Raw genomic sequence first — 17606 nt, 5'->3', positions numbered from 1 at the left:
TTTATCCTTACCTTCCCTTGTTAGCCAAAACCCCAAGCCCCGTTACAACCCTGACTTCTATCTTGAGTGTTGTGCATTTCAATTGTGGAGTTTGAATTTGGTATGAGCATATGGTGTCACTGGTTTTCGCATCTAAGTAGTAGCATTCCATTCATGAGATCATATCCAAACACGTTTAATTACTCTAGAAATTGCTTTCTTTGTTATAACATATGTGAGTACTAGTCTTTCATGTTACATCAATCTGCTCACATATAACTAGTGTAGGGTGTGTAGTCAGAAAATCTGAGTGAAAATTGAGTGCATAACTAGTGAGGAATTGAGGGAATTCTCTAAGGCATGTTACTACATTCAAAATGTGTTTTAATTCATTAAATGCGAACTAGTGAATGGTGACTATGATTAAGTATGTGCTTAAGGGGAAGTAAGACTAAAAGCTATGTGAGTAATGATTTTTGACTTGTCATGTTTCATTGGAAATCCCTGAGGCAAACGTTGGAAGGTTTAGGTTATGTTTTGTTTGTTTTGTTGCGTTTTGTTTATTTTAGTTGTTTTGTTTTGCTCGAGGACTAGCAAAAGTTAAGTGTGGGGGAATTTGATAGGAGCATATTCATGCGACTTAATTAGCTTGTTCTCGTGCATTTATGTTGTGTTTACTTAGTTGTTTTAGTGTTTAAGGCCACTTTTGTGTATTTTCAGATTATAAGGCCAAAGTGTGCAAGAAGATGCAAATTGGAGTCTTTTGGAGCGAAAGAGGAATGAATGAGTTGAAGACTTGAAGAAACGACGAATTCCTACGCCAACGATGAATTCTTACCAAAACGAAGAATCATACTCAAACAAGGCTTCCTATTTTAGGAAAGTTGACCCTAAGTTTCCCGTTTTGGTAACCTTTCCTAATTCTAAACGTCCATATTTTCTAGCCACTTTATAGGCCTCGTATGCACTTTAGGACACAAAACCAAGGCCCTAGCCCTATTTCCCTTCCTAGCCGCACCTTTATATTTATGTTTTAATTTTCTATTTTGGTAAGCCTTTGATTTAATTTTAAATAAGCTAGGGTTAGTTTTCTGAAATCCTACACATTTTTTACAACCTAGCCGCACCTAATATTCACCCTAATTCTTCCCCCCTAAGCCGCAAGCCAACTATCCCAAATTCTCCCATAATTCCCAAGTCGTGCATTCCATAACTATACAACCCTAATACACATTAAGCCTAATATAATATTCAGCCACCATATTTCATATTTTATTCTTCTTAGCCGATTATTCATTCAATCCTTTTTCTCCATTTTTTTTTAAGCCGTCATACACATTCACACCATATTGCCGTGCATTCCAAAAACCCTAGGCCATTCATCATTCTCTCATTTTTTTTATTCCATAAGCCGCAATTCCCATTTCATGCCATATATTTTTTATGCAGCCACCATTTTTACATTATCCCATTATTCAATTCCAAAACCCGTGCATTCCTACCCTACTCCATATTCTCCCCAAAAAACCGTGCAGCCTTCTTCCACATATATTCCCTCCATCAGCCGCACAATCACCCTAATTCTCCTCTAGCAGCCGCAACATATAGCCCTCCATTCCAGCCACTTTATTTGATTCCAGCCGCAACTTCACACCATATTCTCTCAAACAGCCGCAGCAAGAAGAAAGGAGGAAGAGGAATTTAAATCGCGCAGAAATTCAAGTGGATTCGTTGGGCGTTTTAGGTGTAATCAATCCTTTGTTCTTTATGTTTAAATTCAATTGTATTTTTCTTGTTGTGAACATGAGAGGCTAAATCCCCCTAGTTAGCGAGGGGGTGATTCGAAACCATGTTTATGCTTGCAATATGAATTGATTACTTTTGGTTGGAATTTCATGAATGTTGGATTCAATTCATTTAACTGTTTGACTGATAACTTGTTTGTGTATGTTTATTGAGAGTGCACGCTTAATGTTCATGCATGAATTTGACGCTAGAATATAAGTGAGTTTCACCTAATAGTTATGAACTTATATTCACAAGTAGTGGAGGTTGCTTATAAACAATCGCGTTAATTGAATTCCTGGCAAGAGTATCATGCTTTTCATAGTTACAAATGCCTTGTCGATGCTTATAATTTCCAAAGAACGTAATGATTCTAACTTGTATCTTTATCATGCTGTTCATATAGAGAACTTGTTAGGAATAATTTGTTTGCGATGCATATTCATCCAATTCAATGATTCTAGGGAAATTTGAAGGTTAATTTAAGCAGACCTAATTAACTTGGAGTGTCGAGTTCCATAATTCATCGAAAGACCAACTGAAAATCAAATTGTATGCAAGTGTGACATGTGTGGAGAAGAACCTTCTAGCTAGCATTCATCCATATTTTCATCACATTCATATTTACATTCTGCCTTTAAATTACAATCGTTGCATTTAGTTTAATTTCGTCAAAACCTCAATCCCCCTTTACTTTAGTGTCCAATTTAGTTAAAAAGTGTCTTAATTTGTGTTTATAAGTGTTGTGTATTCTTTGAGTCTTTTGATTTGTTTGAGTGTTTTATTGTTAGTTTTGCATTCTTTGAGTCTAGTTTAGTGTTTCAAACTTTATTTTACGTTTTTGAGTCAGTTTCCAAGTGATTTTGCAATCCCTCCTAATCCCCGGTTAAGAACGATCCCTACTTATTTATATACTACAGTTGTCACAAGAGGGTTTTAATTTGTGTGCTTACTTAGTTCGCATCAAATTTTTGGCGCCGTTGCCGGGGATTAGCAACTTTGCTAATCCCTTGGATTGTATTTTCTGTTTATTTTATTTTTGTTAAGTTTCTGACCTAATTTTGTTTTCCTTGTTTTAGGTACTAGTGCATGACTCGGAGTTCTCAACCGATTCGTGAGCAGATCTCAGACTTTGACAGTGACTTTGAGAGAACTTTGAGACGAAGGAAGAAGCATCACGAATCAAATCCGCCAAGCCCGGAACCTGAGCTTGACGAACAAGGCCAAGAAGAGGAAGAAGAGGCCACGGCAAGGATCTTTGAGGAACCCACAGCAAGGGTATTTGAAGAGCCACAAGAAATGGCCGTAGACACCCGGACACTTAAGGAGCTTTCTGCCTCAGGTTTGGATAATGCCGCACCCTTGTGCATTCAATACCCCCCACCTGCCCAAGGTAAGACGGATGAGTTTGAATTAAAGTCAAGTTTACTTCATCATATTCCTAAATACCATGGCTTGTCCATGGAAGATCCTAACAAACATTTGAAAGAATTTGAAGTAGTTTGCTCTAGTATGACTCCCGTCAACGTCGATGGAAGCATATTGAAGATGAAGGCTTTTCCATTCTCTTTGATGGATAAAGCCAAAGATTGGTTATATGAGTTAGCTCCCGGAACCGTCACATTGTGGGAGAGCATGAAGAGGGCCTTTCTGGAGAAGTTTTTCCCAACTTCTCGAATCATCCTTTTACGAAAAAGGATAAGTGGTATACAGCAAGAAGATGGTGAGTCTTTTCCTACGTATTACGAACGTTTTAAATCTCTTGTTGCTTCTTGTCCACAGCACCAGATGAAGGAGGAGTTGCTTCTGCAATACTTCTACGAGGGGCTCCTGCCAATTGAACGACAAATGCTTGACGCATCGGCGGGTGGAGCATTGGTGGACAAGACACCCATGGCGGCCAAGGTTTTGATTGCGAACCGAGCATTGAATGCTCAACAGTATGAGGGAGTAGGCCAAAGAGGACCTCCACGGCACCAAGTACATGAGGTAAGTTCAACGTCCGATCTTCATTCACAATTGGCTAATCTTACTTCTATTGTTTCACAGATGGCCGAGGGAATGAAGATGCAAGGACCTGTGGTATGTGGCGTATGTTCTATTCAAGGACATGCCTCCGAAAAGTGTCCTCAACTCATCGAGAATGGCGGATGGGAGAGTGCGAATGCCATTGGGTTTCAAAGCCAAAATCAGTCAAGACATGATCCGTACTCCAACACGTATAATCCGGGGTGGCGAGACCACCCAAATTTCAAGTGGAGGGATTCCCAGCAACCTCAGAACCAAGGAGGCTTTAGGCAACAACCCCCGGGGTTCTTTCCCAAACCCTACGGCCCACCCCAAAATCAAGCCCAATCCGGCCCAAGTGCCTCAGGTACGTCTCTTGACAATGATGCACTTCTTAAAATACTAACTAAGTTGTCTAATGGGCAGGAAGATCAAGCGAAGGCTATGCAAAACCAAGATAAGAGGGTGGATCAACTTGAGAAACAAATTGGGCAGATTGCCGAGTTTGTAGGTAAGTTTCGAGATCCCGGACAACTCCCTAGTTCCACCATTCCAAATCCGAAAGGAGGTTTCGAAAGCGCAAAGGCCATACTTTTGAGAAGTGGAAAAGAAGTCGGGGCAGGTCCTACACCATCATCATCAAGCCCCGAAGAGGATGAAAAACGAAGAATTGAAGAGGAAGAAACAAGGTTGCCCACGGCAAAGGTGGACATACCTTTGCCGCAAGTCTCAATGGTCCCAAATCTGCCCAATTCGGCCAATAAAGGTAAAAATGTGTTAAATTCAGTTCCTACTAATGATTTCCCTTCAAATGTTCCTTTTCCTAGTAGGTTCAGGCAAACGAAGAAAGAAGAAGCCGAAAAGGACATCCTTGAGACGTTTCGGAAAGTGCAAGTAAACATACCCCTTTTGGATGCAATAAAGCAAGTCCCGAGGTATGCCAAGTTTTTAAAGGAGCTTTGCACCACAAGGAAGAGGATGTCAACCAAGGAAGTGGTAAAGGTAGGTGAAAATGTCTCTGCCATCTTGCAACGCAAACTACCTCCCAAATGCAAGGATCCAGGTAGTTTTACCATTCCTTGTGTCATTGGGAATACTAGATTTGAATCTGCCATGCTTGATTTAGGTGCTTCTATAAATGTTATGCCATATTCCATTTATGCATCTATGAATTTAGGAGCATTGAAAAATGATGGTGTAATAATACAATTGGTCGATAGATCTAACGCTTATCCAAAGGGAGTTTTGGAAGATGTGTTAGTGCAGGTAAAAGGTTTAATCTTTCCGGCGGACTTCTATGTGCTCGAGATGGATGAATCTGACCATGCCCCTTCGTTGCCAATCCTACTAGGCCGGCCATTCATGAAGACGGCGAGGACGAAGATTGACGTGTTTAATGGAACATTGTCCATGGAATTTGATGGGGAAGTTGTTAATTTTAGTCTTTCAGATTCTATTAAGTATCCTAGTGAGGATCACTCATGTTTCTCCATTGATGTAATTGATTCTTTGGCGCAGGGATATATGGAAGACGTTAAAGCAAGCGCTTCGTGGGAGGCAACCCATGCAATCAACAAAGGAAGAACTCGGGAATCGCTCCACACTCAGATTTGCGTCCCTAAACCCTTTCCTTTGTTGCTTATTTTATGTTTTGTGTAATGTTTTTAATTGTGTCTAAAACATTGAGGACAATGTTTAGTTTAAGTGTGGGGGGGGTAACATTCTGTTTTGAGATATTTGTGCATGAAATTCGTAGGGTATTACCACCTAACATGTTTAAACTTGTTTTCCACTGTTTTTATGTGTTTTTAAGCTATTTTAGAGTGTTTTAGTATGTATTAACTTAAAAATCCGAAAATACCATAAAAATTTGAAAAATTGTGTTGAAAAACCAAAAAGAGTTGTTTTTGTGTGTTTGTTTGTGTCGTAGGTCACCTTCCAACACAATGATGAGGATTTGGTTTTTAATTGCATGACGGTTAAAGAAAGTTACAAACATGGATGGACGTTTGATATACTCTTTGGTTTATGCTTGGTTGTAGTTATAGTTTACGAATTCACATGTAATCACAAATGATAAAAATCAGTTTTTGTAACATGCTTGAAGGAAGGAACTTAAACAAACGCTACATCCCGGTGAGACTTGAGCCTAAACGTTATTTGGAGAGTTAAAATCTGTGCATTAATGTTTTCTTAAGTCGTTGCATGATCTCATTATTCTTTGCTTGGTTACTACTTAGAAGGCATTTCATCACTTAGTTCCAAATGCTAGAACTCATGCCCATTTCATTCAAAGCATGTCATTGATTTGCATAACACGTATTCAAGATGAAGTTGTGTAGTGAACACCATAGCCAAATTGCCATATTTCCCTTTTCATTTGTTTTGTACGATTTAACTCCGTTGAGCCTTGTGTAGCCTACTTTCTTTGTTAACCCACATTATCTTCACCTAGCCTAGATTAGGACCATCCGTACCCTTGTTCTTGAAGCATAGTAAGCATGAATGAATTCCCTTTGATTAATGTGTGCAGAAAATAAGTGTGGGGGAAAGTGTATTCATGTGAGTTTTTGTGCCATAGGCACGGTTAAAACAAAAAAAAAAAAAAAAAAAAAAAAAAAAAAAAAAAAAAGAGAAAAAAAAAAAAGAAAGAAAGAAAGAAAAAGAAAAGAAAAAAAAAAGTGGAAAAAGAGTTGAAAATAGTTGAAAAGTATTGGTTGTTGAAGTAAGGGCCCAAAACAATGAATTAGGCCCTAAGAGTTGTTTGAATCTCCCCTATTTGTTTAAAAGTTGATTTCTGCATTCTAAGGGAATTCTAGGTCTTAATTTCATTACTTTACTTATTATTGCTTAAAGAACGTTTGTTTATCCTTACCTTCCCTTGTTAGCCAAAACCCCAAGCCCCGTTACAACCCTTGACTTCTATCTTGAGTGTTGTGCATTTCAATTGTGGAGTTTGAATTTGGTATGAGCATATGGTGTCACTGGTTCTCGCATCTAAGTAGTAGCATTTCATTCATGAGATCATATCCAAACACGTTTAATTACTCTAGAAATTGCTTTCTTTGTTATAACATATGTGAGTACTAGTCTTTCATGTTACATCAATCTGCTCACATATAATTAGTGTAGGGTGTGTAGTCAGAAAATCTGAGTGAAAATTGAGTGCATAACTAGTGAGGAATTGAGGGAATTCTCTAAGGCATGTTACTACATTCAAAATGTGTTTTAATTCATTAAATGCGAACTAGTGAATGGTGACTATGATTAAGTATGTGCTTAAGGGGAAGTAAGACTAAAAGCTATGTGAGTAATGATTTTTGACTTGTCATGTTTCATTGGAAATCCCTGAGGCAAACGTTGGAAGGTTTAGGTTATGTTTTGTTTGTTTTGTTGCGTTTTGTTTATTTTAGTTGTTTTGTTTTGCTCGAGGACTAGCAAAAGTTAAGTGTGGGGGAATTTGATAGGAGCATATTCATGCGACTTAATTAGCTTGTTCTCGTGCATTTATGTTGTGTTTACTTAGTTGTTTTAGTGTTTAAGGCCACTTTTGTGTATTTTCAGATTATAAGGTCAAAGTGTGCAAGAAGATGCAAATTGGAGTCTTTTGGAGCGAAAGAGGAATGAATGAGTTGAAGACTTGAAGAAACGACGAATTCCTACGCCAACGATGAATTCTTACCAAAACGAAGAATCCTACTCAAACAAGGCTTCCTATTTTAGGAAAGTTGACCCTAAGTTTCCCGTTTTGGTAACCTTTCCTAATTCTAAACGTCCATATTTTCTAGCCACTTTATAGGCCTCGTATGCACTTTAGGACACAAAACCAAGGCCCTAGCCCTATTTCCCTTCCTAGCCGCACCTTTATATTTATGTTTTAATTTTCTATTTTGGTAAGCCTTTGATTTAATTTTAAATAAGCTAGGGTTAGTTTTCTGAAATCCTACACATTTTTTACAACCTAGCCGCACCTAATATTCACCCTAATTCTTCCCCCCTAAGCCGCAAGCCAACTATCCCAAATTCTCCCATAATTCCCAAGTCGTGCATTCCATAACTATACAACCCTAATACACATTAAGCCTAATATAATATTCAGCCACCATATTTCATATTTTATTCTTCTTAGCCGATTATTCATTCAATCCTTTTTCTCCATTTTTTTTTAAGCCGTCATACACATTCACACCATATTGCCGTGCATTCCAAAAACCCTAGGCCATTCATCATTCTCTCATTTTTTTTATTCCATAAGCCGCAATTCCCATTTCATGCCATATATTTTTTATGCAGCCACCATTTTTACATTATCCCATTATTCAATTCCAAAACCCGTGCATTCCTATCCTACTCCATATTCTCCCCAAAAAACCGTGCAGCCTTCTTCCACATATATTCCCTCCATCAGCCGCACAATCACCCTAATTCTCCTCTAGCAGCCGCAACATATAGCCCTCCATTCCAGCCACTTTATTTGATTCCAGCCGCAACTTCACACCATATTCTCTCAAACAGCCGCAGCAAGAAGAAAGGAGGAAGAGGAATTTAAATCGCGCAGAAATTCAAGTGGATTCGTTGGGCGTTTTAGGTGTAATCAATCCTTTGTTCTTTATGTTTAAATTCAATTGTATTTTTCTTGTTGTGAACATGAGAGGCTAAATCCCCCTAGTTAGCTAGGGGGTGATTCGAAACCATGTTTATGCTTGCAATATGAATTGATTACTTTTGGTTGGAATTTCATGAATGTTGGATTCAATTCATTTAACTGTTTGATTGATAACTTGTTTGTGTATGTTTATTGAGAGTGCACGCTTAATGTTCCCGGAGGTGGGGGGAGGGAGAGAGTCACGGGTAATCGCAGGGGGCAGAGTGGTAAGGACGGGAATTGGATCCTATCCGAGGCAATGCCTTGGAATCCTGCTAACTGGACGACACAGGCTGTTAGATTTTGATCCAACGGCTACAAACAGAAGATCCTTTAAAAGTTATAATAATTGTAGTTATTGGATCAAAATCCAACAGCCTATGTTGTCCGGTCAACAAGATCCCGAGGCATTGCCCCGAAAAGAATCCAATTCTGTAAGGACATGAGTATTATTCTTTTTTCTTTTATTTTTAACAAACAATATTATTTAAACTAAAGAGGAAGAGATGAACTTAACCTCACAATGGACTAACAATAATTTGGTTCAAATTCGCCTTTGACAAAAATTGAACCTAAGACCTCTCATTTACTAGTGAAGAAGAATATCACTATACTGTCGTACTAAGTGACAGACGCACATGTTATTAGACTTTTGATTCAAATTTAACGTTTGAGGTCTTTTTGATTAGTTTTCCTAACAAAAAACCATTCTCCTTAACCTTCAACATGCTTTGAATTTAGAGCGCTATTCATTCCAATCCAATCTTCTATGCCGAACGAGGACGAACAAGATTGCTACCACAAGAAAAATTACGAACATGAAATTAAACAAAGCAAGATCGGAAAAAATAAATTAAACAATAATGTTTTGGGTGTTGCAGTTTCTGTCATTTTGTCATTTGGACAATGTGAGTCTGCAACATGCGATTCATGATAAACACGGTCTACAAAACTTTTGCTAGTTTAAAATCCGCACCGTGTTTCAGCGTTTGATTCTGAGGATGACAAAGTTGGAAGAGACGCCAGGCAGAATTAAGTAAATGTAAATGGAAAGGGAAAAAAAAAAGTAAGCCGAAAACACGGACTCGTGAAAGGAAGGGTACAGAAGCAACTTTACCTGGCTTTTTTATGTCCGGAGACGGGAGGATCTTCAAAACCAGCAAGCCTCCTCTTCTGGATGAACTGTAGAGAGATAAAAAGAATAGGGATCAGAAATTTAGATACAAAGGATAAGTGGAATTCAATAGACTTCCTTTTCTTTACTTTTCATGTTAAAAAATGAATCCGGTATATCCATCAAATTCGAAATGCCAAATTAACACAACTCGTACAAGGTTGGATGAACAACTATCTCCGGTGCTGTCATATTAGCTAAGGGTAAAAAATAGGATTATGGAATCCGGCTGTCAAGTTCTTACCCTATCTTTTTGTTCCTTCAACTGCTCAGTTTTCAAGTCATGAGCGGTATTCTTGTTCATACCAGCATTGCCATTGTTGTCCTTGTGACGGTTTCTGTGTTTCTTGTGATCTCTATCCTTGTCTCTGTGCTTTTTATGCTTCCTCTCCTTTTTATCAGCCTCACTTTTTGACTTCCCCGAGGTACGGATCCCCTTCTCTGCCTGTTAAAACCATACAAAAGTGGCTTTAAATATCAGAATTTACACGACCAAGCAAACCCTCTACCCACCTTGAAAAGGAAAATGACCGACCAAACTACGCAAACACGTATGTAGGAAATGACTTACAGAAGGCAATTTAACAGGAGTTGTTTCCCTTAATGGAAAAGCTTCATGAAGTATATCCAAATCAAAGGGATGTATATGTCCACTTTTTTCTCTCGTACAAAGGTTGTTCTGAACGAGCTGATCTAATTCCATCCCTTCCCCTTTCCTGATCAAAGTGTCTCCCACCACATTTTGCAGATAATGAGTCTCTGATATTGACAAAGGCAGTGATCTCTTGCAAAAGAATTCATGATGACGACAAAGCTTATACTGATTTATGAGATCAGCAGCACCGCCAAGTTCCCGAGGCCCTGATAATCATTTAACATTTAAGAAAACACCTAGATTGCTACGATAATTTAATTGGCAAATCGAAATCATATAATTCAGAGAACAAGAACACACTAAAAACCATATCATTCAGAGAAAGCATATCATTTGCAGAACAAGAAAACACTAAAACCCAAAGGTTGCTATTTAAAAGTTGCCAACAAGCACACCAATCAAACTCTAGAACTGCACAGAGCTTAAACTACTACATATCAAAACATAGATGAAGAAAATAATTGCGGTTGAAGCATTTGCTCTTCTTTACAAAGTACCCTGAAAATCATTCATAATGGTAAGAAAGAGAAATTCTAATGCCAGCTATTTACCAGTGATATATGCATAAACAAGAAGGGATTTGTTATTGGCACTCCAAAATTCTCATTTTGCACTCCAAAATATCTACATTTAGAAAGAAAAATACACTTGCGAGGACTGCAAAATGAAATTTGTGGAGTGCAAATAATAGTTCCCAAACGAGAATTCACAAATACAAAAAATTCCATCACAAAAAGATTAGTCTATGACACAGACTCAAGTACCATGAATCTGCACAGAGATGGTTTCCCACAGAACAATTAGAAAAAAATTATCTAGAAAAAAGAAAGAAAACAAGCGAAATCTTAGCGGGTATGTGTGTGCATGTTTTACACTGCAATATTAATTGTGCATGTGCGTGCGTGCGTGCGCGGATGCGGGTGCGTGTGTGTGTGCGCGCATGCGTGCGCAAAGGAACTAGGAAACACGAAAATTGTTAAATGCAAGTGAACAGCATTCTAAATCTCGAATATCTTTTATAAGAGAATTATTTCTCAAATTGGGAGTCAAAATTAGACAGACACCTATTTTATATTTGTGTCTACAAATGTATGAATCATCATACACAAATTATTGAACAGAAATTGCTGTAAGAGAATTAGCACGTAGTTTTTATATGTTTGAGTGGTGACCATCTCAGTACTCTCCCAAGTGACCATTTCAGGATCAAATGGATTGAAGAACGCTCTAATTGCTATATCACTGCGTTTAAACTTCACGTTCTACTCTTCAGACGTGAAGCTCTGAATAGTGAATACCTACACACTAAGTGCAAACAAGTCCTCCACATGAATAATAAAAAAAAACATATAATAGACAGTCTAAAGACTCTAAACCCTTCAGCATGCAGAAAATGCACCGCATACGGAGACCAATATAAGCTCTACCACAACATGAATAAATATCATATTCATATACAAGTATATATATATATCGTGCGCGCACGCACACACACAGAAAGGTCTTTGAACATTACGCATTTTAACTTTTAAATGCAAATATTGGAAACTTCAAAATTCCACAACTAAACCTTAACTCACGACGTTCCAACGGGAGGAAGTAATTGTGAAGTGAGAAATTACTATCCAAGACATCATTTTGAGAAAAGAAGGTTTAAAATATATCTGCGCCGATGGGTATGCCAAAGATATAACATTTGTGCATCCAAAAGACAACATAAACACCACACGAACACAAACATGGTTTAAAAGTTAAAACTTGGAAGAAAACTTAACATCTCTGTGTGAAAAATCAGATATCATGCCTCAATAATATAACCTCCTTACAGCAATCAAACACATAAGTAGCGGAAAAGATCGATAAACTTAAAACCTCTCATCGTCTAAGCTTCTTCTTACCACTTCCAAACCTCTTGGCTTCAAGATCCATCTGTTTAGTGACACAGACACATTAAAGTTCCAGTCAACTTCCTCTATCAAGTTCCAAAATTTAACCAAAAAGAATGTAAATTCAGCAGCTATCAAGCTTTTATCCGAGGCCTATCGATCAAATACACCGAACGAAACACGAAACCAATGCGTAAAACGCAAAACCCAAAAATCAAATTCTTCAAAAGTCAAGCAAAACAAGGTCAATGTTTCATCCTGAAGCTAATAAATTATATCTGAAGAAATCAAGCAAAACCCAATACATATGTTACTAAGAAAAAAATAAATTAAAAAACTAATAAATCTAAAGGAACCAAAACGAAAAACCACGTCGCATGCTTATTGCGAACAAAAAATAAATTAACAATCACAAATTACTGCTTGATTGGAGTTCAATATGTTCTTGTGTAACATTATGGCAGTCGTAAATCGAAGTTTCCAGCAGAGAGAGAGACCTGAAAACGACGCGTCGTGGAGAAACAGCAAACGGTGGAGAAATGACCGTTGGAGATTGGCGGTGCGGGGGCGCGGATCGCCGGCTATCGTTGATTAGGGACGGAGAGGGAAAGTTATATTAGGTTTGATGTTTTGACCGATGAAAACCTGTTGAGATATTGGGCCGCTGCTGTACGTGGGCTTATTATTTACTTCTTGGGCTAAAAGCCCATAAGATTATATTCTTTTTGGATACAAACTTCAAGTCCGATAAATTTCAATATCCAGAAGGATTAGTTTTTGCCTACAAACTTCAAATCCGATGAATTTCAATTTTTGCTCCTAAACTCTAACATGTCTTTACGTTGGTGATATTTTCTTGTGTAACCATTTCATTATATGACAATTGTTTATTGACCAAGCAGTATATTTTATGAACACGTTTGTGTACCTATATATGATGTTGAACTGTTATGTTGTGATCTTTATCTTTATTTCTATATTTTCAAGTTATTTTTATTAATTTTTCTAAAAATTTAACGGTTTTTAGCTAACTGCTACATGATGGACGAACCACCCTCAAAAGTCACGAAGAAAGATTACGATTGGTCAAAGGCCTAATCACCTCTGCTTTTATCTCACTAATTAAGTATACCAATGAAAAACGAAACCGTAGACCCCACATATTAAGAATTCCAATTACCATTGCCCTCGTGTCAACGGTAAACGAGAAAAGTGGACCTTGTTTTCACTTCTCTTCCTTCGACCGTTAGTCATCAAGACACGTGTCACGTTCCCATTTGTAAAAAAATCTCCCATGTATTTTCCCCTCATAGGTCACGTGTCACGTGTCACGACATCCTGTAAGCATCGACAGAAAACAGCGCATTAATTCATGCCGTCGAGAGATATTTTCCAGAGAAAATCCCGCGCCAGCTGAGACATTTTCCCGAATAATTTCAGTCGAATTTCCTAAACGGAAAAATGATGAAGTGGAGGTCCAATGCGAAAGGCAGAGCGGGGGATAGCAGTGATAATATGACGCAGTCCTTGACGTCGAGGGACGAGGAAGGTGCGTGGGAAACGAGGCCCGAAGGAATGTTGGTCCAGAAAAGAGGAGAGAAATCCGACGCTCCGGCTCCGAATTTGTGTCTCCGGATTTCATTCGGCGCTCTCTGTTACGAGATGTCGGCCAGCGCTCAGTCCACATTCGGTAAAAATGACCTTTATCTAACGTTTCGTATTTTGTGTTTTGTTTTTTGCTTTCTGTCTGCCTCCCAAGAAAATGGAGGAAAATTATGAATTATTGTCGCATTCTCTCGCAACAAAACACATTACATAACGTTATTGTCGTCGAATTCCAAGTCAATCACTTAGTGTTATGCTTTGAATTTGTCAACATAGTTGTGAGTGATTAACATGTAATAACGATACCATGACACCACATTACGCATAATATGAAGGGAAAGTTGATTAGAAATGTCGGTGGTGGAGCATTACTATGATGGTACTTTGACCTAATTGTCATGCTTTGAACTAGCATAACAATCGATAATTGACTTTAAAATACCGTCACAATAGCATCCTGCTTCACGGATTATTCTGATTAGAATTCGCTACTTGCAATGTTGGTGGTGGAGGGTGGTGGCGAACCGTGAGGGTATGATGGTAAATAGACGAGGGAGTTGACCGAAACCAAACTCTACAGGGGAGTTGAAGGCTCTTACGGCGAAGACAGGGCTACAGCCTGGCGAGCAGAGGCTGCTATTCAGAGGAAAAGAGCGCGAAAACGGCGAGTACCAAGACACGTGCGGAGTCAAAGGCCGTTCAAAAAGTCGTACTGATGGAGGACCCAGCGAGCATCGAGAGGAGGGCCGTTGAGATGCGTAGGAATGCCAAGATCCAGACTGCACATCGCGCCATACTGGACGTGTCCATGGAGGTTGACAAGCTCGCGGAGCAGGTGAACAAAACGCAAACTTCCACTTCGTCACTTGATCCCTGTCATTTGGTTTTTGTAATGTGTGTGTTTTATGTTGGATTGTTCTTTGGTAGGACAAAAATAGTATGCAGTAAGGTCAGCCGTTGGAGGGGGGTGTGATGATTCGGTCAAAAGTGGGTGAGACAGTTGGGTTTGGAGTGTAGAATATTGACCATCAAGTTTGGGTTTGATGGAGTCCTTAGGCTCAATGATTCAGATATATGGGGTACCGACTTGTGTTTTGGGCTAATTGAAAAATATCTTTATCTAAACATAATTGCTTTGTAAAGGTTTCGTAGTAGAAAACTTACATGCAACTAATGCGTTAATATAGTAGTAGTTTAACCTATTGACAGAATAACGTGATAAAATTAAAAGCCTAAAAATATTCACGATAGACTTGAAATGCCATCTTATTAGCATGTTGGTCTCACAATTTCTCATAAGTTTATCTCCGTTAAGTGGTCATTTGAAAACACGATGGAGTCATTAAGTGGTGATTTGGTGAATGCCCGTTGAAACTGTGAGTGAACCTCTGGTTGGTGCGGTTGTTGAATCATGTAATTGACTTGGTAAATATGGTTTGGAAGTTTGGATCACATTACAAGCCTTGGATCATAATTAGAGATTGTAAGCCAATTGTTTTGGTATTTAAGCTTCTTACAAGTATAAAGTGTTGATTTTGATGTGCATTTCCTAGTGATATATAATTATAAATCAGTTGAACTACTGTCCATTGTATTAGGGTATGTTTGCTTGAATCTTATAAGTTACTCATTGATCGGAAATGCCATGGTTTACATTTATAGGATTTCGTTTGTGGGATGTGAGAAAACTGATCGATTGATTTCCTACATCCCTTAACTCAGAATCTAGAAGCTTTTCTCATATTGCATATCTCTAAGGATTCATATGCTGGATTGTCTATCGTCTTCTGAAGTATTAAATACTCTGAACTTTTTAACCGTTAGATCTTTGATCAAAACATAAAATTTAAGATCTAACGACTGAAAATTCCAAGTATATTCTAGAGCACCATAGATGTGTTTTTCCCATGCATGCGTACGTTTTAACCATGAAAAATTGTTAGATAATCAACTATATGAATATTAATTAATTAATTTTCGCTTTCACTGGTCTCGGCAATAGAAAAATCCATATTAAATAATGGTGTCAAAGTACCAGAACTTCAGATAACCACACTAATTGAGATGCTCATGAGACAAGCAATCAAGCTGGACAACATTTCTGCAGAAGGAGATGCTTCTGCTAAAAAGAAATTGCACGTGATAATATATCTTCAGCGATCATGTATTCAAGGCTTTAACCGCATATGTTGGTTAGGTCAGTTGGCCAGGCAGTGTGCCGCCTCGTTGTAGTAGTTTATAAGGGCTTTAATCCAAAACGGAACTCCAATTCGAAGTTGCTTTTTCCAGGGCAAGGGGGTGCAGCAATGTGTTGAAAGTCTGGATATGCTGAAGATATCAAATGCAAAGGTAAAGCCTGTTGTTGTGACAACCAAGTGGGCGACTTTCGAGCCTCCTCCAACCACAGCTAAATGGGAGTTTTTTGATTAAACTTTCACGATCACCGTCACTCTTTTCTTCATCTTCTTCGCTCATTCGTTTGATGCAAGTAGCTCGAGATCGGAGTGCAGTCATGAGTGAGCTGTCTGTACTTATAGCTTCTTCTTCCATATGAACATCGCCAATAAGCTTTGGTAATGATCAGTCACATAGTTTTGACAAATGCAGTTTTGTCGCAGCACTTTGATATTCCACTTTGCCCGAATATTGTGGACATGCAGTTCTCCATGAAGCCATGGTTTTAATCCAAGGCAATTTTTAATGAGTACGACCGAGGGAATATAATGTTTCACTTATATGACGTGATTAGAGCAGTTCCAGCCCTCACCATTTGGACCGGCACCAAGTGAAAAAAACAGCCCGGCACCTGTCCATCACCTCCAGCCCGCAAAACAGTCTGGCGCCCAGCCTAAGCCAGGCAGCAGCTCAACCCATTTCGGACAGACCCAGAAGCTGATCCAAAAGGCTGGCGCGTGCACAACACTCGCGACTGGGCGCGAGTAGCCGACAACCATTGCAGGCGGTGGGGCCCGCTTCTCAGGCCACTTGCATATACCCGGCTGAGGGCTACATGGCCCTCCTCAGAGTCGTTGGATTTCCAACGGCTAGTTTTTGTAGGTCGTTGGATTTCCAACGGTAAAAAAAATTTAAATCTGACTTTTAAATTGGACCGTTTGATCACAGATCAACGGTCCACCTTTTTTTCACCCAAAAAAAAAAAAAAAAGCCCAACGGTCAGAAATTTGACCGTTAGCCACGTGGCAGCTGGTTGGCTGTTGGATTTGATTATTTTTCAAATCCAACGGTCCAGATTAATTACAACATTAAAATTTATTAAAAATTAATTAAAAATTGTGAAATTTTTTTAAAAAATACAGAAAAAATTTAAAATATTAATTTTTTTTCTATAAATACCTAATCCTCATCTTCCACCTTACACCACATTTCAATATTTTCTACACTTTCTAAAACTATTTTATTTATTTATTATTTTATAAAAAAAATATTTAATATTTTAAATGGACTGGGTGCCAGCGCATTTTGTAGGGGTGGAGATCGTTTGTGCCAGCGTATTTTTAGATTGGGTGCCAGCACATTTTTTTTGGGATGGAGATGCTTTGACCTATTACTGTTCATTAGGGTCTATTACTGTTCACTGAAGTGGATAAATGGGCTAGGTGCTGGCTGCAAAGTCTTTAGGGGTGGAGTTGCTCTTATAAGTATAGTAATGGTCTCTTTGGACGTGAAGCTTGTTTCAAGTGACATGAATAATGAATTGAGTGAGGGTACGGATTGTGAGAATGTGAAGAAATGTCTTACATAAAAAGATTCTATTAAGTATAAATATGGTACCTCAAGTATTTTTGTATCAACCACGAAGCTACTTTCACCCAATACGAGAATTGTCCTAATCAGACATCCCATTGAAAG

General features: G+C 38.5%; 1 protein-coding gene and 1 pseudogene across 2 annotated transcripts; one reads left to right on the top strand and one right to left on the bottom strand.

Annotated features, from left to right (window-relative positions):
- Positions 1-9240: 9240 nt before the first annotated feature.
- On the bottom strand, positions 9241-12753 carry LOC103966071 (probable mediator of RNA polymerase II transcription subunit 19b). 2 transcript variants are annotated; one of them, XM_009379200.3, is made up of 6 exons: positions 12629-12753; positions 12144-12174; positions 10162-10451; positions 9835-10035; positions 9534-9598; positions 9241-9411 (listed from the first exon to the last, which is right to left on the bottom strand). In XM_009379200.3, exons 2-6 carry the CDS (start codon positions 12172-12174, stop codon positions 9399-9401), a joined length of 600 nt encoding a protein of 199 aa, XP_009377475.2. In that variant the 5' UTR covers positions 12629-12753; the 3' UTR covers positions 9241-9398. The 2 variants fall into 2 exon arrangements, with proteins under 2 accessions (XP_009377475.2, XP_048429559.1); XM_048573602.1 differs by lacking the exons at positions 12144-12174; positions 12629-12753 and adding an exon at positions 12118-12141.
- An 839-nt stretch (positions 12754-13592) lies between these two features.
- On the top strand, positions 13593-16166 carry LOC103966070 (annotated as a pseudogene).
- Positions 16167-17606: the final 1440 nt, after the last annotated feature.

Source organism: the organism of the source record quoted next, unplaced genomic scaffold (assembly GCF_019419815.1).
Source record: "Pyrus x bretschneideri cultivar Hongxiangsu unplaced genomic scaffold, Pyrus_bretschneideri_v1 Contig7, whole genome shotgun sequence".
NCBI classification, from domain to species: Eukaryota; Viridiplantae; Streptophyta; class Magnoliopsida; order Rosales; family Rosaceae; genus Pyrus; species Pyrus x bretschneideri.
This window is presented reverse-complemented; position numbering and strand designations above follow the sequence as displayed.

Bases quoted from the DNA above. Each gene is read 5' to 3' on its own strand.
- LOC103966071 (XM_009379200.3), bottom strand. From the start codon at position 12,174: ATGGATCTTGAAGCCAAGAGGTTTGGAAGTG. The intron at 10,452-12,143 runs GTAAGAAGAAGC...AATGATTATCAG, and splicing joins AGCCAAGAGGTTTGGAAGTG to GGCCTCGGGAACTTGGCGGT. The intron at 9,599-9,834 runs GTAAGAACTTGA...ATCTCTCTACAG, and splicing joins TGAAGGAACAAAAAGATAGG to TTCATCCAGAAGAGGAGGCT.